At 40.6% G+C, this 21,265-nt stretch overlaps 1 protein-coding gene across 2 annotated transcripts in view; it reads left to right on the top strand.

The window, feature by feature from the left end:
• LOC111143465 (calcium-binding mitochondrial carrier protein SCaMC-1) overlaps positions 1-21,265 on the top strand; it is a 47,870-nt gene that overhangs the window by 3,146 nt on the left and 23,459 nt on the right. The window contains exons 1-3 of one of the 2 annotated variants that reach the window (XM_022497222.1): positions 8,843-8,968; positions 12,152-12,278; positions 15,864-15,951. In XM_022497222.1, coding sequence (XP_022352930.1) covers positions 8,843-8,968; positions 12,152-12,278; positions 15,864-15,951 — 341 coding nt within the window. Of the gene's footprint in view, positions 1-8,842; positions 8,969-12,151; positions 12,279-15,863; positions 15,952-21,265 lie in introns of those variants that run through there. The other variant, XM_022497221.1, reaches the window with a different exon arrangement.

Genomic DNA, 21,265 nt, shown 5'->3' with positions numbered 1-21,265 from the left:
TTCATTTTCATTTTGTTTTTATAAATACCACCTCCTCTGAGATGAGTCTTTCTGGGCCACCTTCTATGGAAGAGTTGATCACACCCTACTATGGGTAGGTCCTTGGTCTTACATGTCACTACTATCATAATTTTCAGAGGGTGTTATATTTAGTTATTGATTGTACCCTCCACTAAGACCAAGCATCTCAAAGATGAGGGTCATATCTTAGTCATCTAAGCACAATAATGCAAAAAGATTTAGGACTTGATTTGAAATAGCCTAAATAAGGCAGTGCCTCCTTTGAGATAATACAGAAAAAAGAGATAAAATTTAATTGTAAAGTTGTTAGTCCTTATATTTCCAGTATGTATAGGACAAAATGACCAAAAATCCTCCTACTGCAAGATATCAAGAAATGCTGGATAAATAAAATAAACACATTTTTATGAAGACTATTTTTTTAAGAGCAATTTTAACTGAGAAGGTGGTACTGAGATTTCCCATACACCATATGCCCTTGCATATCACATGCACAGCCTCCCCCATTGTCGACATCACTCAGCCGAGTGGTACCTTTTATTAACCAAGCATGAACCTACACAGCATTATCACCCAAAGCTCATAATTTACCTGAGGGTTCACTGGTGATGTATATTCTCTGGGTTTGGATGAATGTGTAATGACATGTATCCATCATTATAATATAGAGGATTTTCACTGCCCTAAAAGTCCTGTGCTCTGCCTATTCATCCTGCCCCCCACTGCTGATCTTTTTCTTAGCTCCACAATTTTGCCAGATAAACCTCTTTTACATGTATAAGAAGAGAACGCTAATCAAACCGTCTGGATTTAAATCTTGGTTCTGCTGCTAACTAGTTAACTTTGGGCAATTTTCTTTTTCTCTCTCTCTCTCTTTTTTTCTTTTTTTAATGGAAGCATAGTTGACACACAGCATTACATTAGTTTGAGGTATACAACACAGTGACTCGACAACCCTTTTGGTTCCGCTGAGCTCACCACAAGTGTAGCTCCCGTTGGTCTCCACACAATGCCGTTACAGTGCCATTGACTACATTCCCACACTGGGCCTTTCATCCCCCTGACTTACCCATTCCATAACTGAAAGCCTATACCTCCCACTCCCGTTCACTCATTTTGTTCCTCTCCCCTCTCTGTATCCTCACCCCTCTCTGGACAATTTTCTTAATCTCTCTAGCCCCAATTTCCTCATTGGCTACAGAGGCAACACAAGTACCTATTCCAGAGGGTTATTGTGAGGAACAAATGAATTAAAATATGTAAAGTACTTAGAAAAATGCCTGGTACCTAATAAGCAATCAGTTAGCCACTAACCTTTAAATTATTAATTACTGTTACTACAATCACTACAGAAAGAGATGTCAAAAACTCTATGATTATGGATTTGCCAACTTTTGTTTATAATTCTGTCAATTTTCCCTTTTATATTTTAAAAAAATAGACTATATAGTGGACTATACTGGTGGTATAGTCAAATTTAGCATTTTGGTATCTTCCTGGTGAAATGCTCCTTATATAAGTACACTTTCTTGCCTATCCTTACAGCATATTTTTCAAATTCCTGAGTTATTACCAGAGTGTTGCCCTCCAACAGTCACTTCCCAGGTCACCAGTGGGAAATCATCAGCACTGGGCTCCCACCTTGTGCAAGACATACTTCTTGCCCCATATTCCAGTCAGACTCTTTGTCAGTTGGATGATGAGTGATCCAGTTTCCAAATTCCATGTTACCACCTCTTGGGTTGGACCACTTTTGGTCAGTTCTGGTCTTCTGAGGGGCAGAAACCAAAATGGGATTGGGAATGCAAAAGATGTATTGGGAGAAATCCTTGTGAAGGGTAAGGGAGAGGCAAAAAGGGTGAGTTGAGGTCTTAAGACTGGACACAAATTTAACCCCTGTTAGAAGAGTTCAAGAAGGAATGATTTGCGAAGAACTTCGACCAAAGTACAGTTCTTAGGATGTCTCAGCTAAGCCAATGCGGAGGGGTCCAGGGGGAAAATGTTATCAGTTGGGGGAATCCTATGCTATTGGCTGCCCCGTGCTGGTACCCTGCTGTGGCCAGTCGTTGGTTGGAGCAGCCCAGGGCAAGCATGGACTTGCTGGGAGTGCTGCAGCACAGGCGCGAAGGTGTTGCAGGCAGGGTGTCTGTCCTTCAGCTCTGCTCCCACAGCAGGTTCTCTCAAAGGGTGATCTAACCTAGCCACCAGAGCCCTGTCCTCGTGCCACACACATCTGCGTCTGTCAGCTTGGGAAGCGCTTACCTTACTGTTCTCTGCCTCTTTTTCTCAGGGAGGTCAGTGGGACAAACTACAGTCCCCATGGGTTCATTTAGTCACCACTGGTACTCCTCATTTCCCTTTTTACTTTAAATTTCCCTGTTTACTTTAAATTCCACTCATACTCTTCTATAATCACTGCAGGTTCTCGTGACTTTGGGTGGTGTGCCCCAAACCTTCATTTGCGAGGGGTCTGAGCTTCTCAGGCCACTGTTCTGCGTGCCCGTTCATAGTGATCACTGGGTGGCGGAGTAGCGGGCAGCGTATGTAGTGTCCCCATGGCTCACCTGAGTCCACACCTATGCCTCTCTGTCTCCACTATGTAAAAGCAGCCCTATCTCCTGCTGATTGAGGTTAGCGTATACCTACTAAGATGGTGACTTTTTTTTTTTTTTTAATGGGCAATTACTTCTTTTTTCTTTTCTTTTTTTTTTATTTCTTTTCAGTGTTCCAGAATTCATTGTTTATGTACCACCTCCAGTGCTCCATGCAATATGTGCCCTCCATAATTCCCACCACCAGGCTCACCCAACCTCTCACCCCCCGCCCCTCCAAAACCCTCAGTTTGTTTCTCAGAGTCCACAGGCTCTCATGGTTTGTCTCCCCCTCCAATTTCCCCCAACTCACTTCTCCTCTCCATCTCCCCATGTCCTCCGTGTTATTCCTTATGCTCCACAAATAAGTGAAACCATATGATAATTGACTCTCTCTGCTTGACTTATTTCACTCAGCAAAATCTCCAGTCCCGTCCATGTTGATACAAAAGTTGGGTATCCATCCTTTCTGATGGAGGCATAATACTCCATTGTATATATGGACCACATCTTCTTTAGCCATTCGTCTGTTGAAGCCACTCTGGTGGCTGTGTGGGAAATAGATGGAGGAAGAGAGGGCATTGAGGCAAACCTGGAAAATAGTAGCCAACCAAATACTTGGAATTAGGATTAAATGGTCAGTCTTTATGGGGGAAGATTTCAAAGGTGTAGGTCAAGGGTTTGCATAATGTCAAGGATTGGGGAGATTATCTAGAAATGAGAGTATCATTTGAGCATCTACAAATGAGAACTATGAGGTGACTCTTCAAGGGAAGGCTTCAAGATAATAATTTGAATCTAAGACAGATACTTAGCTTGAAGTGAAACTCTACTAAATTTCTATCTGATTTTATCTCCTTTCTGTGTTTCAAGCTTTTGTAATGAATATAGCATTTAGAAGAGCGCAAATATCCATTTACAGTATAAAGGATCTTAAATGGAAAGAATATGGAAAATAAAAGTAGAGTGTAGAAAATGGGCATAAGGGATACAATAGCTAACTATTACTAAGCGTTCCAAGACTACCCAGGGAAGAGAAAAGGCTTCAAAGCAAGTTTACTTTTTAGAGTATTTTCTTTTTTATATTCCTCCTCCTCCTCCTCCTCCTCCTCCTCCTTAATGTTTGTTTTTTGTTGAAGACCACATTAGAACATTCTCAAAGACAGTCCCAATGTTTGTATGTCATTTGAGGTACTCTAAGGAACACGTTTTAGAACATTATAGAGGAAAAAATCTGAATTTTAGTTTACTCAAATGGAAATTGTAAGGAGAATAAGCTGATGAAGAGCGAGCAGTTTTAGCTGGAAATATGCTTATTTTGTTTCAATTTGGGCTTGGAAGAATTTGGAACAGTGAAGGCCCAAAAAACCAAAAAAAAAAAAAACAAAACCCCAAAAAACAAAAAATTTCCCAGTTGTAGAATTAAGGCAGTAAAATGAAAAAAGTGGATCTTGCCCAAGAGGATTTTACAGATTTTTTTTTTTCTTACTTTCCAATCTTGGCATCATTTTAGTGGCATCTCTTTTATTGTATGTGGAGGACAAAGGGGGGCAGGTTTTGTAGGGATTCCTGTATCCAAGTTCAGACCTGGCTGACTTGATGAATGTGTTCAGTTAGCCTGGTAAATTACAGGGAGTTTTATTATTTTTTTAAAGATTTTATTTATTTATTTGACAGACAGAGATCACAAGTAGGCAGAGAGGCAGGCAGAGAGAGAGGAGGAAGCAGGCTCCCCGCTGAGCAGAGAGCCTGATGCAGGGCTCGATCTCAGGACCCTGAGATCATGACCTGAGCTGAACGCAGAGGCTTTAACCCACTGAGCCACCCAGGTGCCCCTTGTAGTTTTTTGGTTTTTTTTTTTTAAAGAATTACAGATAGTTTTAAAACTAAGTTGTTATCATATCTTCATGTGCACAAATTCTTACTTTAACTTTCTTAGGAGAGATTTATCATCATAAGGGGCCTAGGACTCTTAAAACAGAATTGCTGAGAGCAAGAATGAAAGCATCTTGGCCAATGAGTTCCATACTTCGTGTGACTGTGTGGCCTTCGAACCTTTGGTTTACTTTCCTTATTCTTAAAATGCAAGTATCTTCCATGACTCCTGGACAGAGCTTTTGTCAAGATCCCATGTGACTGGATATGAAAGTTGATGTAAAAAAAAAAAAAAATCCTTTAAAATGTGGTGTCACAGGTACTAGATGATGGGCTTCTGGAGGACCCTCTGTCCCCATCAGTACTGAGTATGTGCTGAATGATTAGGCAGTGTCTGAGAAGTGGTTGGACTGGTTGACCTGATTTAAGGGCTCTTCCAACTCTGATATTCTGATTCTCTGCCTTAAAATTTTCTATTTACAACTACAGATGGAATAGATTCACATACAAAAACAGTAGCTTAATAAATGTTAATTGCTTTGAATGGATTTTCTTTTCAGGGTTTCTCTCCATAGCGTAATTCCTCTGTTAACAGGAGGGACTTATTTTATTAGCATTTTTGTTATTAGAAACTTTAGGAATGTGATAGAGAAGTCATAGAGAAGTCATAGAGAAGTCATAGAAGGCATCATAGCAGGGAGTTTATGGTATAAGGAAAACAATGAATTCCAAATACATTTATGTCAAATGTTCTAAAATTTACAACATCTGTACCTTTTGTGTTTTCTCCCTATATTCTAAAATCTGATGTTATCCCTTCTTTGAGGCTCTTTATTTTGGAAAGAATGAAAAAAATGGAAGAATTCTTTCATAAGGCATAAAATACCCTTTTGACCTTGGTAGCAGTCTACCTGTTAGTCTCCTTCCCAAACCCCAACATTTTGTTTCCCCAGCCAGGCCACAGCCATGGACATTTGTCTCTTTATTTTCTTTTCTCTGCCTGGCATTGCTCTCACTTCTTTTCTGCCTTGTCAGTTATTACCATTTGTTTAAGGCTTCAGCTCACCTGTATAATTGTACCCTAGCACAGTCAGAATTATTATTTTTTAATCAACATTCCAGTTAATATGTTTAGAAATAAATAAACTCCCATAAGGCAACATACTGTAAGGGTGCTGCTTGACTCCTTTTGACCACTCTGAATTAAAAGATGTTATCTTTTTTTTTTAGTTAAATTTTTTTATTTTTAAAAGATCTTTTTAAGGGTCACATAGAGTCCACTGAGAAGTCTATATTGGACAGGATCTATGAAAACAACAAGAGGATTTGTTGAGGAAGTTTGATGCCTCACTCTGAAATGCAGACCATCATATCTATGTCATTCACTGGTGCAGTCAGTGTGTGTAGTGGTTGTTTTTATGAGCTGCGGACTCAGACCAGGGTTCAGATGTTTTCACTGTTTGCTATACTTGTGGCCTTGAGTGAGCTATTTAATGCTTGGAAACCTCAAATGTAAACTAGGAATGCTACACAGTAAGTAGTACAAATATTATATAAATCCATTCAACTAATATTTTTGGATAGTTCAAGACACTGTTCAATGAACTGGGGTATATTAGTGAATAAGAGAGATAGGGTCCCTGAACTGTATCCTCACAACTTTCCGTATAGGAGGTGTGTTTGTGTTGGTGGGGGTAATTATAAGTAAATAAGGAACAGGATAATCTTTTTAAAAAGTGGAAAGAATTGTTGAATACAACAAAAATAGTTGCCCTTTTATTAGATGAGACTGTCGACTCTGTTTGGTTCCCTCCTATGTCTTGTGTAAAATTCTGTTAGTTTTCCTTATTACTCTGGCCCTGACTTCTGTCCTTTTGCCTTGGACCACTGTGCCCTGCCTGGACGTCTCTCTCTCTTCGATGACTCTTGGTGGCTACGTGCCTCTCTGCAGTGCACAGGGCCCCTGTGGATTGTACAGTTCTCTTGTGTGGGAGAATTCATTCTTGACTGGGCCACAGCACATCTTGTGAAACAGGATTAGATGTCTGCCACTGCCCAGTTGTTCTGGGGGTAAGCGTTTATTGCAAAGCCTACAGTGGAACTTAGAACTAACTGTGGTGCAAGCTCCTTCTAAAGGCAAACTGTGGATATTTCACAGACATGTGAGAGGCCTCTATATGTTGTCAGTACTTGACAGGATGAGTGAATAGAGGAAGAACTAACAGATAATGGCCAGATTAAATTTTCCTTGTGAATTTTTAAAAAAGAATCTATTTATTTGCTTGGAGCATTTTGCTAGGTTCACAGCAAAATGAAGAAGAAGTTACAGAGTTTTCCCATAGACTCCCTGCTCCCACACATGAATAACCTCCCCCATTGCCACATCCCCCACCAGAGTGGAGCATTTGTTTCAGTTGCTAAACCTACACCAGCACATCATTATCACCCAAAGTCGATAGTTTACCATAGGATTCGCTTTTGGTGGTGTGCTCTGGGTTTGGACAATTGTATAATGACATGTAAGCATCATATCTTCATAGTATCATACAGGGTACTTTCACTGGCCTAAAAAAGTCCCTTGTTCCCTGTGTATTCATTCTTCCACCCTCCCCCCTGCAACCCTCTGGCAACCACTGATCTTTTTAATGTCATAATTTTGCCTTTTCCAGAATGTCATATGGCTAGAATCATATAGTATGTAGCCTTTTCAGATTAGCTTCTTTCACTTAGTAATATGTAATATGCACTTAAGATTCCTTTGTCTTTTCATGGCTTGATTCTTCATTGCTTTATAGCACTGAATAATATTCCACTATCTGGATGGACCACAGTTTACTTATCCATCACCTACTGAAGGCCATCTTGGTTGTTTCCAAGTTTTGGCAATTATGAATAAAGCTGCTCTAAACATCTGTGTGCAGGAATTTGTGTGGATGTTAAGTTTTCACCTCTTTTGGGTGGACACCAAGGAGCATGGTTACTGGATTGTATGGTGAGAGTGTGTTTAGTTTTTGTAAGAAACTGCCAAACTGTCTTCCACAGTGGCTGTGCCATATTGCCTTTCCACCAGCAATGAATGAGAATTTCCTGTTGTTCCACATGAATTTTAATATTCAGCTTTTTTTTTTTTAATCAATGATTCTTTTTTTTTTTTTTTTTAAATATTGTATTTATTTATTTGACAGAGAGACACAGCGAGAGAGGGAACACAAGCAGGGGGAGTGAGAGAGGGAGAAGCAGGCTTCCCACCAAGCCGGGAGCCTGATGCGGGGCTCGATCCCAGAATCCTGGGATCATGACCTGAGCCAAAGGCAGACGCTTAACGACTGAGCCACCCAGGTGCCCCTAATATTCAGCTTTTTAAAGAGTACTCCATTATTAGGAAAATAGATTACAGAAAAAGTGGAATTTTAACTGTGAAACTACACTTCCACATTTTCAGTGGAGCAGGTGAGGGACCATAGGTCCATGTATAGGGAGGCCAGAGGCCTCAGGGACTCTGAAGAGTGGGATTAAGAAGAAGCCACAGACATCGTGTATGAATACCCACTGATTTCTCTCTGTGATCCCAGCTGAATTAACTTCTACCCATTTTGAGATTATCCTCCTGAGTGTGCTGCCAACATCTGTGAGGACAGAGCTGGGACCCTGGTGGTTAGCGTAGCGTATCCTTGCTCTGAAACCACTGCAGATACTGTGTGAAGATAAGGTGGGAGTTGGGGGTGGCTAGAATCAAAGCAGGAGAGGCCCAAGTGGGCAGATTTTCATTAGGTCCCCAATTCCTAATCGCCACAATATTAAGTGCTTCAACCTTAGAAGAGGGCTTCTAAGAAGGTGTAAGGAAACAACTTTTTAAAAAGGTGGACTTCACCACCAGTCAATATGGCCCCACCATCCGTGTCCCAACACTTTCCCACCCACTTCTCTCTAAAAGAAGCTCTACCTTTAGACAGCCCTGTGCAAAGTTCTTTCCGGAAGGCTTGGGGGAAGGACGTGAGTTGTCCCTTCAAGGCTCCTCCTGGATTGGGGTGAGAGCCAGGGCGTCTCATCCGCTGGTTTAAGAGCACAGCCCAAGCACCGAGGCCTCGGTATCTGGGTCAGACCCCTAGCAGTCGCTACGGAAGCTCCAGGGCTCACGGATGCACCTCGTGCCTCGGCGCTGGAGCCGTTGCGATGGGCCCTCCCCTTCCTGCGCCTGATCTCGCGGAAGGAGCCTGGGGAGGACATTGCTATCGTAGGTCCCTGCTAACTGGATGGATGGTGCGCCGGAGGCACCTTTCTCCCCCCAACTTCCACCTCTGCGAGGCTCCCGGGGGCCACAGCGTGGACCACCCCTGCTGCCGGAGACATCCCAAATGGATGCCCTCTATGAAGAACTCTTTCGGTACCTGGACTCTAATAAAGATGGGACCCTGGATATCCTTGAGCTTCAGGAAGGCCTGCAGCGTATAGGGTTCATCGAGTTCCTGGAGGAAGGGCAGGTGGGCCTCAATGGGGCTGTGGTCAGAGAGATGTGGGGGCTGGGAGCCCTGGAGACTCCTTGGGCAGAGATGGAGGAAACCAAATTGACACTTTATCTGGCTTCACCTGGGACCCACTGTAACTTTCAGGTTGATTAGCAACGTTTTACCGTTTTAAGAAAAACAACACAGCTGATACTTTTCTCAAGCATTTTTCTTACTTCCCCTGGCTCTCATAAAACTTCCAAATTCAAAGTGTTCTCAAGATGTTGGCTACCACCTTGTTTTGGGGAGGGGGGGTCACCTTGTTCAATGTACTCACCTGTTACTAGTAGCCTGGATGGGTATCTAGGCCAGTGAGGCTCCCTCCCCACTTTGGGGAACTGGGATAATCGCTGTAGATGTGTATGGGAGTGGGATGGTAGTTAGAAAAGGTCTAGTATTATCTTTTGGTTTCTTTTCCTAGAAGGAGGGCATTCAGTCTCCGGGCTTGTACCCTGGGGGTCTGGCGAGTTCTGACCTTTCCTAATGAAGCATGCCTTCATTAGCAGACTTTTAAAGACTGAGCTCAGGCATCATTTTGCCTGGGAATCCCTTTTTCCCAGCTGCCTAGATTACAGATAGCGTCTCAGTATGTAATGCCTGATGCATATTTCAATCACTGTATTTCCAGGTTATTTTCTGTTTGGAAATTATTATTGAATATAAGTACTTTCCAATTATATTTGCTCTTTGGGTGTTTACAGCAGTAGACTGGGCGGGAGATTCAGGAGAGCGAGAACTGTTGAATTCATTTCAGATCATTGGTACTTTGTGCTCAGAAATCTCTTGGCTGAGTTCTGTCGTGTTAAGATTGAATAAAGCTCTTCTTACTAGCTGTGTGGTCTCTGGGGGTCTCTACTTTCCTCGTCCAGGGATTGAGCAGCTGTATTTTGGCCACATTCTGTATGCCAAGTGCTACAGCTCAGTTTTCTCATTTGTGGAATCAGAGGCCTGGACTGGGTGTTTTCTGTGGATTAGACCAATCCAAAATGTTATCTCCATAAAGTTCACTTGGTTTTTGTAATTCCTAGAACAAAATGGAAGTGTTTTTTTCTTTTTTCTTTATTTTTTAAAATTTTTTTGAAGTGCTTTTCTTTTTAAAGCTAAATATCTCTTATGCTCATTATTTATTTGTTTGTTTTCTAAAGATTTATTTCTTCATTTGAGAGAGACAGAGACAGAGTGAGCAAAAGGAGAGGGAGACATGCAGACTCCCAACTGAGCAGGGAGCCCGATGTGGGGTTCAATCTCACAACCCTGAGATCATGACCTGAGCTGAAAACAAGAGTCGGACGCTTACCTGAGTCAGATAGGCACCCCCCACTTTATGCTTATTTAAATATCCTTTATTCTTGTACTCAGGTTTTTTGTATTTCTTTGATACAAACTAAACTTTCATAAGAAATTCTGGTTTATGCCATAAACAAGTTCAGTTCTTTGAAACACATTTCATCCTTACAAAAACAAAATTTTTTGCGAATCTGTCTTTTGTTTTTTAAGAGATGGTGTGAGCCATATAAGGGTTTGTATGCCTAGTGGTGGTGACAGGGCTCACACACTAAACTCAGGAAGAGTTAGCTCTGGAGGGCTGTCATCAACCACACAGAACCATTGCAGGAGAATGCTGATGCGGCTTTTCCTCGGTTGACAGTGACATCTTTAGGGGGTTCTAATGTGAGTTTTCTCCCACATGTCTCCACCTTCCCTAGTAGAAAATTCATTTATATAAATTAAGAATTCATCAGTTAAAAAAATAGAAATGGTACTTACATTATATAATGATAAGAAAGAAAAGATACAGCTTTTTTTATTCTGATAACAGGTTCTTTGAATGATGTTTTATTGGCTTTTTAGTGTGAGGAGGAAGAGACTGAATATACAAGTATGGATCATGGTTTGCTCATATTTAAAACTGAAATTTGACCCACTTGAACTTAGAGTAACCTGCTCAGGAAACCAACCCCTTTTCTGTAGTAAACAACCCAGGGAACCACCCTGCTATAAATCAGACTTAGAGGAGTCCAAACTGCTATCTCTAGAGACAATCCAGGAAGCAAAATAACTTTTGTAACAATCAGCCCCAATGGTCAGAGATTGATTGATACCTGACACCTTCCCTAGTTTCTGTCCCCACTTCCAACTTAGGACCAACTAGAGAGAGGGACAGTCACACAGGATGCCCCACTTCTCTTTAACCTGCCTATGACTTCTGCAGGCCCAGAGCCGCCAATCAGGGCACACCTGAAGCCTCCCTTTTCCCCAAAATCAAGCTTGCCCCACCCTTCTGCCTGCCTTTGAGTCTCAGCCAAAACTGACCACGGCTTACTGCCTTGCTATGTAGTAAGCTCAGAACAAATTGCCTTTGCTTTTCTCGTTTGATTGGTTTTCATTTATTTCTACAGAGGAACACAAAAGTAAATTCAAAAGGGAAACCCTAGTCTTTCATACTATTGTAGGTTAGAGTCCTTATTTACCATAAGAAGGGTAAAAAAATCAAGCTCTTCAAAGATAGGGTCTTTTAACTTGCAATTTCCCAAATGATAGTTGTTCCCTGATACTTCCATGGACCAAAATATAAGCTTCTTAGATGAAACTTCAGTACATAAATGGGGCCCCAGAATGCTGTGCCATTTGCTCTTGGATTATGCACATCTCGGTATATGTTGAGTAGTCAGGATGTAATTTTCAGGTGAACATGATCCTCCCATCTAATTTGTAAGAGTAATTAAACAGCAGTAATTATTTTTCAGTGACAATATACATGTATTTGCATTTATTTATTTATGTATTTATTTGAGAGAGAACGTGCGTGGGTGGGGAGAGAGAGGAGTGGGGTGGGGGGAGAGGCAGAGAGAGAATCTTGAACAGGCTCCCTGCCCTTGCTAAGTCTGATACGGGGCTTGATGTCATAGCCCTGTGATCATGACCTGAGCCAAAATCAAGAGTTCCAGGCCTAACTGACTGAGCCACCCAGGCGCCTCAGGAAAAATACTATTTTAGACATCTAAATCCTAGGTGCTAGGTCAAGTGTATGTTTTTTATCTTGGAGTTTATAAAGTGCATGTCTTACTGGGAAATAACTAATCAGGCTGCTGGAAGTGTATGTTCAAATAATTTAGTAGTTTAGCCTATTTAAAAAAACTCTTTTCTTTTTTTTTATAGAAAATCTTTACAACTGGTGATATCAACAAAGATGGGAAGCTCGATTTTGAAGAATTTATGAAGTATCTTAAAGACCATGAGAAAAAAATGAAATTGGCATTTAAGAGTTTGGACAAAAATAACGATGGTGTGTCTCTATTTTATTTTCATTACCAGCTATGAAGAAGCATTTCTCATATTTCCAAAAGTGTAAAATGATATGTATTTAGTCTCTCTTTTTTTGGGAGAATAATTACTAGTAGTTTTAGTACTTGTTTTTCATAGTAATGTGATTTTTCTGTAGAATTTGTTTTTAATGTGGAAAACTTGTACATAGCTTTGTCTACTGAATTAAAAACTGTGAATAAGGCTATGTTCACTATAGAATATTGTGCTGATTTGACTTACAGTTGTATATTTTTAACCTATAACTTTTTGGATTTTTTTAAAAAAATATATAAACAAATTTGTTTTTGTTCATATATAGATATAATGTTATATGTTCTAAAGTTTAAAAACTTTCAGATTGTCTTAGATTTAATAATCTTTTTGAAAGGCTTATTTTAGGGCAACTACTCTCTAATCATGAAAATTGGGAGGAAAAAATAGACAAGTATTTCAAATATGTATCTTCTTTTTTTTAAATTAAGTAAACTCTACCCTCAATGTGGGGCTTGAACTTGCCACCCTGAGGTCAAGAGTCACATGCTCTGCTAACTGAGTTAGTCAGGTGTGCCTAAATTATGTATCTTCTGGTTGAGATAATGGTTTCACTATTTAGATTAATAGTTTAAATTTAGAGTCCCAGTATGTAGAGCAAAAAGCCAGTGCCACAGTAGGAGAAAGGGGGGAGTCATGAAACCCTTATCACTAGATGTAGACTTCCTTTTGATAGGAAGTAGGAATTTATTTTAAAAACATTATAATGCGTACAAAACTAAAATGCATCGTCAAACCTCTCCCTCTATATGAATAGTCAGGGCCATTCCATTCACAGACTTGTTATTCAAGAAACAAGTTAAACAAATAGATTGAGGGAAAAATATGGTTCATACCTGGGGCAGGCAATTTTTTTTTTTTTTAATAAAAATCCAAATAGTAAATATTTCAGCTTTGTGAGCCATGTGGTCTCACAGGTTGTAGCTACTCATCTCTGCTATCATCGTGCAAAAACAGCCATGCACTATATATACATGAATAAACATGGCTGTGTTCCAATAAAAATTGATTTACAAAAGCAGGCAACAGGCCTTATTTGGCTGGAAGGTCATAGTTTGTTGGCCCCTTGTTTATACTGAATAAAGAAATTTAACTTTAGTTAGGGATAAAGCAAATCACTTCAAACAGCTAAACCCTTTGAATGGATTAGATGATGGTCCAGGATGAGCATCAGTCTGTGATACTCATCGAGGAAGTTGAGTTTGTGGTAGAAAGTAGTGCTCTTTAAACATTTGTTACCTCCTAGAAGCCTTACACCGCATACCTCCAAGTCTAGCCTTAGTCCAATCTAGCAAAATGTAGTTATTAAAAGCAGCTTTGCTTCTCTGCAAACTTTCATCCTGTCTTGAGCCCACTACAGTTCAGCCACATAGGTAGGACTGTCTGTGTTGTGTGAAGGCAGGCGGTAGCTAAGAGATGGAGCTACCTCAGGGGCAGAGGTCAATCATCCCCGTACGTAAGTTGTGCCCATATCAGTTGTCCATTTCAGAGAAGTCTCCATGAACCAGAGGAAATAATTCAAGGTGAAATTTTGTGATGTGTTTGTAGTAAATGAAAACCGTTTTTACTTAATTTATCTTGTTTGTAGATTTTCAAACAGTTTCTCATTAGAAGTTCATTTTTGTGGATCAGACTTCTTTAAGCAAAGCACAAACAGTCTTTCCTGCTTATTTGTGGATTGTGTAATTGAGAACTTGCCTACTTGCTAAAATTTAACCCCAAAAGTAACTCCAGAATCAGTGCTTGCAGCATTTTGGCAGTCCTTCATGGACTTGACTTCATTTGCTTGGTGAGCACGTTTCTCGCTGAGAGAGAAGAAAGTGATGTTTGAGCTCTCATACTATAAACAGGTGTCCTTCTGTCTAGTGCCATGTGTCTTGCATTTTTGTGCTTTTTGTTGGTGATTTTGCTGTTCGCAGTGGCTCCCAAGCATAGTGCTGAAGTGCCATCTCGCATTCCTAAATGCGAGCAGGTGTACGTCACTCAGGCATGAGTTGTAGTATGAATGGCCATGAGTTCAACGTTACAGAATCAACACTATAATATGGAATTATATAGTATTTATACATACCTGTAACAAGGTTTTATACCGACAAGGTTTTATATTGATTGGTTGATGAATACGTTGTGATCAGAGGCTCAAGGAACCTAGCCCTGTGTTCCCCATAAGAACAGTGGTTTGTTAATTCAGGGTTCGTAGTGACCCTGTAGAACATAACTACCAAGAATGATAAGGATTGGCTCTATTTCTTTAAGAGTGCAGTTGTAACAGAGAATATTCAGAATGGCATTTAAGGAATTTCCTTGCTAACAAACTGATCCCTCTGTTTTTTACGCTGTGCAGATTCTGTTTCTCTTTTCCTCTCCCCAGGAAAATTCTTTCCAAATCCTGGGACTTCTTCAGAGTCCTTCTCTTTTTTCTTTCTTTCTTTTTTTTTTTTTTTTTAGATTTTTATTTATTTATTTATTTATTTATTTGACAGACAGAGATCACAAGTAGGCAGAGAGGCAGACAGAGAGAGAGGCGGGGAAGCAGGCTCTCCGTGGAGCAGAGAGCCCGATGTGGGGCTCGATCCCAGGACTCTGGGATCATGATCTGAGCCGAAGGCAGAGGCTTTAACACATTGAGCCACTCAGGCGCCCCCAGAGTCCTTCTCTTAAATGAAGTCTTTGCCTTCACCACTAAGAGTAATTTTTGTCCTCCTCTTTTCCTGGAGAACTTCACCGTCAGGCCTACTTGGCATCAGACCCTCTCATGCTTTGTTTGGTTTCCTCCTGTTTCATGCATATTGGTCTTGGGCTCATGAGTCTGTGAGCTGCTTGAGGGAAACATAGTATTTATCACTCTCATTTATTGCTTCTATTTTCTCTTTCTTCCCCTCTTCTAATTCCTCTCATTCTATCTACAAACATGCTCTAATTTCTCTAATAATAATAATCTTCCCTCTTCCATTGTCCTACCACCCCCACTTTCTTTATTTTTATTGCCAGATTTCTCAAAAGAATAGTCCACAGTCTTTGGCTTCTTTTGGTCATTTTCTACTTCCTTTTAACCCTGTGCAACACATCTTTACACGTGTGAAAGTTGCCTAGTCATTTATTAAAGTGTAGAAATGCAGACGTGTAATATTGATAGATCCTAGCTTAATGGACTTCACGTCAGAGTCAGAGTGTCCTGATTTGAATCTCAGTCATGCTGCTGCTTACTGTTGGTACTTGGTAGGGCCACATATGTTCTCAGTCTCTTTTTCTTTAGATGGAATATCATTATTTACTGATGGGACTGCATGCTTTCTGAATGAGGTAATGTCCATGTAATTGTTAAATGTATTTGTTACACTTTGAGTTGGTGTTGCAATATGTATTTAAGGAAATCCGTAACTTGCCTAGAGTCATAATTTTGCCCTAATGAGTCCAAGACGTTCCCTTACAAAATGAGAGATTTGAAATTCATGACTTCTAAGATCCTTACCCATTCTGAGTCTGAGTTTATGCTCTTTTTCATTTTTTGAAGGTGTAATTGAGGCTTCCGAAATTGTCCAGTCTCTCCAGATACTAGGTCTAACTATTTCTGAACAGCAAGCAGAGTTGATCCTTCAAAGGTGAGCTCTTTATCTTATTGGCAATCGTGGGGTTTCTTTGATGTTATTTTTCATATCTCGTGTTAGGGATCTTCATTTGAAGAATAGCTGAAAACTCTCTGCACCTTAACCATTCCTCATTATGTGTGTTCAGTGTCTTTGTCTTCCCTTTTGTTTTATATGTACACATTTAAAGTGTAGGAGTGGGTAAGCATAAGCTCAGCCTGGGTTCTCTCTTGCAAGGATGGCCCCTGGGCAGTGGAATGGCAGTGAGATATTCACTCCACAAGAAGGAGCCTAAGCATTTTCGTGCTGCTGTTTTTCCCATTTGGTCTCCAAGGTGATAATGGATCTCGTTGTTCCAAGATAGGATGTTTAGCAGGTTCATCATGTTATTTAACCTACATGTGACTAGGTAAGAGGGCAATTCCAAAGGTTCGCAAAGAAACACCGATTTAAACTCTTAGAAAACAGAGATGCCAGTTTGAACATTATTGCCCAGGGTAATCAGTTCAACTGTTCAATGAGTCAGACCATTATAGCCTTAATGTTTTATTTCTTAGGATAGAGCAGTGATCTTTGAAGTCTCCGTGCCCTTGAAGACTCTTCTATTACAAACACACCCTCGGGACTAATTAATTTTTTTGTGATAACAGAAAACAGGAAAAGGAATTATATTCCTATGAATGCTTTCAGTCTTTGATGTTATCTCGAAAGTTTCTGCTACATGGCTTTCTCATTGAATTTATCTCCTTTTGTATCTGTACCAGTAGCATTTTCCTCCTTTCTGTCTATTCAGAATTTCTTTTAAAAGCAGCCGCTCAAGAGGAGGCCCCAAGTCTCAGAGCTGGGCATGCTGTTGTTAATATTGGATAAGGAGAGCTTTCCTAGGGAGATGATCCACTAAAAATGAAAATAAGTAAACCAGATTTTGACAGTGGGGTATGGGGTATGTAATAATCTGTTCCTGAAATCACATTCTTCCAGGGAAATGAAGGTTTTTCTCTGGTTTTTAGGCCAGAAATCATATTCCTCTGCTCTTTTTGATAGCTTTAGGAATAATGTGAATTATAAGCCCAAGTTCCAGAATAGACCATGGGTACTGCAAAAGAATGGATATTTGAAAGTGGCTGAATAAAATTATGGAAGTAGCCCAGACATCCTTTGGTAGGTGAATGGATAAAGAAGGAAGGTGTGGTATGTATGTATCTATATATACCTACATACAATGGACTATTACTCAGCCTTAAAACAGAGCAAAATCTTGCCATTTGCAACAAAATGGATGAAGCTAGAAGTATTATGCAAAGTGAAGCAAGTCAGAGAAGGACAAATACCTGATTTCACTCATATGTGGAATTTAAGAAACAAAACAAATAAATAGAGGGGGGGAAAAGATAAACCAAAAAACAGACTTTAAGAAATTTTTTTTCATTTTTTTAATTGACATATAATGTATTATTTGTGTCAGGGGTACAGGTCTGTGATTGATCAGTTTTACACAACACCCAGCACTCACCACAACACATACCCTCCCCAAGGTCCATCACCCAGCCACCCCATCCCCCTATGCCCCTCCCCTCCAGCAACCCTTAAAACCCAACAAAACCTTTGTTTCCTACAAAAAAAAAAAAAAAAAAAAAAAAAGAACCAAAACTGACTCTTAACTAGAAAACAAACTGGTCAGTGGGTAGGGGGATGGCTGAAATAAGTGATGGGGATTAAAGAGTACACTTGTCTTGATGAGAATCACTGTATTATACACCTGAAACTAATATAACACTGTGTGTTCACTTTAGTGGAATTAAAAAAACAAATAAAAGTGGCTAAATAATTATATATGTAACTAATTTAGGGCAGCTTTATTGATATATGATTCACATACCAAAAAATTTGATCTTTTAAAGCACATATAGTTCGGTGGCTTTTGATATATTCACAGAGTTGTGTAATCACCATTACCTAATTTTGGAGCATTTTTATCACCTTAAAAAGTAACCCTGGGGGCGCCTGGGTGGCTCAGTGGGTTAAAGCCTCTGCCTTCGGCTCAGGTCATGATCTCAGGGTCCTGGGATCGAGCCCCACATTGGGCTCTCTGCTCGACAGGGAGCCTGATTCCCTTCCCCTCTCTCTCTGCCTGCCTTTCTGCCTACTTGTGATCTCTGTCAAATAAATAAAATCTTTAAAAAAAAAAAAAGTAACCCTATACCCACTAGCAGTCACTCCTTATTCCTCCTCTGCAAGCCCCCAGCAACCACTGATCTCCATTTTGTTTCTTTAGATTTGTCTGTTCTGGACATACCAGAAAAAAAATGGAATCATACAATATGTGGTCTTTTGTGTGTGGCTCTTTTCACTTAGTGTGATATCTTCAAAGTTCATCCATGTTGTAGTGTGTATCAGTACTTCATTCCTTTCTTAGACCACATCACTTCCATTGTAAGGATATATCACACTTTGTTTCTCCATTCATCAGGCGATAGGCATTTGGGTTGTTTCCATTTTTTGGCTATTATGAATAATTCATGCACAAATTTTTGTGTGAACATATGTTTCCGGTTCTCTTCGGTATGCACCTAGAGGTAAAATGACTCGATTGTATGATAACTTGATATTTAACATTTTGAAGAACTGCCAGACTGTTTTTGAAAGTGACCACATCATTTTACAGTTGCAACAGCCAGGAAGGAGGGCTTTAGTTTCCCCACACCCTCCCAACACTTGTTATTTGCTGTCTTTTGATTTTTACCATCTTTGTGGGTATAATGTGGTATCTCGTTATTGTTTTGATTTGTATTTCCCCGATGGCTAATAAACTGTATATTCCTTTGCCTTTGGGCTATTATTATTAGCATTTGTGCTTCTTTAGCAAAAATACTAGAATATGTTTATACTGGAAAAACCTTAGTTTTCCTTTCTCCATGTGTCATCTTTACTATTCACACAGAAAACACTTCACTTCTGACACCTGTGGTCACCAAACGTGTGCCGTCCCCCCCACAACAGGCAGTTATCTGTGACATTAGCCCAGGTAGCCTACAATTTAAGTTCTAACACTACCTGGAGATAGTGTCAGATGCCATAGGTTAAGGGCTCAGTCCCACAAGACTCCTCCCCAGTTCAGATGCCAATGACAAGTGGCGGGTCCCCATGTTACCCACAGTTTCTGTCCAATTTGGCTACACATTGGAGGTTCCCAAGACCTCCTCCTTCATTTCATTTGATTAATTTGCTCAGGCAGCTTACAGAATTCAGGGAAATATTTACTTACGTTTTCCAGTTTATTAAAGGATATGATGAAGAATACAGAAGAATAGTCAGATGAAGAAATACATAAGGTGAGATCTGGGAGGGTCCCAATCATAGGCTCTTCTGTCCCTGTGGAGTTGGGGTGTGTTGCCCTCCTGGTATGGATGTGTTCACCAACCTGGAAGTTCTCTGAGTCCCGTACTTTGGGGGATTTTATAGAGGCTTCCTCACATAGGCATGTTCAATTATTAACTCCACTGTAAGCCTCTTTCCTCTCTGTGGAGAAATTGGAGTGGGGGACTGAATATTCTTCCTCTTTTTTTTAAAAGACACATTTATTCATTGTCATGATCAGACTATTACATTTAGCAATCAACAGCGTGGGTGCAAAAAAAAAAAAAATCTATATTAAAACCCTTTGTTGGAATGCTTTTTACTTTCCACAGGACAGAAACTAACATGACCTGTTATACAATTAGTCACAAATACAGTCCTCAGTTTTTTTGCCCGTACACATGGGTATTGTCTAAAACATGTTTTCTTTGTAGCAGCTAGGCCCTCCCACCACTGTGCTCAGCCGAGTTCACAAATCTCTGGTAATCTGTAGTTTCCATGTCACTTTCTGGCTGTCCTCTCCTGCCAAGTTATGTTCCCTGGCAGTAATGAAAACCTTCTCCCACTCCCATAGCTACTGCTGCTGCTAGAACTGCCAGGGTTTCGTGGTTTGGCAAAGTATTGTCCTCCACCACCATAGGGGCCAGATTGTTAGCCTCCAAAATTTCTTCCTTTCATGGGTACAAAATTTGAGGATTGATTGTTGTAATTGCCAAAATCATTATAACTTCTGCTACCTCCAAAGTTGCTTCCATCATTACCAAATCTGTTATAGCCATCCCCACTGCCACTGTATCCACCACCACCTTGACTGCCCCAAAGCCACCTCACCCTCTGAAGCTCCCTCCATGATCAAAGTTGTCATTCTCACCAAACCACCTCCACAAGCACCCCAGAATTTCCAGAACGACTTCGACCTCTTTGGTTGGATGAAGCACTAGCCATCTCTTGTTTAGATAGGGCTTTCCTTACTTCACAGTTGTGGCCATTCACAGGGTGGGATTTTTGAATGACAGTCTTGTCTACGGAGTCATGGTCATCAAATGTTACAAAAGCCAAGCCTCTCTTTCTGCCACTGCCTTGGTCAGTCATAATCTCAGTCACTTCAGTTTTCCCATACTGTTCAAAATAATCTCTTACATGATGTTCTTTGGAGCCTTCTTTAATGCCACCAACAGGAAAAACCAACAGGTTTTTGAGAATCTTTTCTGAGATAGCCCTCTTTGGTTCCACAACTCTTCATCCACCTTGTGTGGCCTTTCATTCATGGTCGAATCCTCTTCCTTCAGAGTCACATATGGGACAAACCCAAAGCCTCTGGATCATCTGGTGTATGGATTTCTCATTACCACACAGTCCGTCAGCGTACCCCATTGCTCAGAGTTTCTCCTCAGGTTCTCATCGGTTGTTTCAAAGCTCAAACCTTGGATGAAGAGCTGATCAGGCTCTTTGGGAGTCTCTGACTTAGACATGATGGCAGTGGGAGGGGAGATTTTAATGAGACTAATGATGCTTACTCAGCAGTGGGGGACTGAATATTCTAAGCTTCTAATTGTGGTTTGGTGTATCTGGTGACCAGCCCCGATCTAGGAGCCCACCAGACAGCCACCTCATAAGAACAAAAGCTCCCAGGGCTCTTATCACTTAGGAATATACAAAGGTTTTAGGAGCTTTGTGTCAGGGGTGGGTCAGAGACCAGATATCAGAACAGGAGATGCTCCCAGGGCTCTTATCACTGAGGAATTTATAAGGGTTTTAGGAGCTTTGTGTCAGCAACTAGGGGCAGAGACTAATGTATATATTTTCTTTTACCTCACGAGGTTCTCAAAGGCACATTGTAATTAGGGTTTTCAGCAGTGGAAACCATGGACCTTCCCTTGAGTACTCACCTGTCACTGTGGCTCGCATACCTCCAGGTATCAGCTTCTTTGCTGCCATTTCACCATCCCTTAGTGGCCCAAACCGGAAATTG

This window comes from Enhydra lutris, unplaced genomic scaffold (assembly GCF_002288905.1).
Source record: "Enhydra lutris kenyoni isolate GAN:26980312 unplaced genomic scaffold, ASM228890v2 scaffoldscaffold9, whole genome shotgun sequence".
In the NCBI taxonomy this organism is placed as follows: domain Eukaryota; kingdom Metazoa; phylum Chordata; class Mammalia; order Carnivora; family Mustelidae; genus Enhydra; species Enhydra lutris.
Note: the sequence above shows the minus strand (reverse complement) of the source record. Positions and strands in the feature narration are given on the sequence as shown.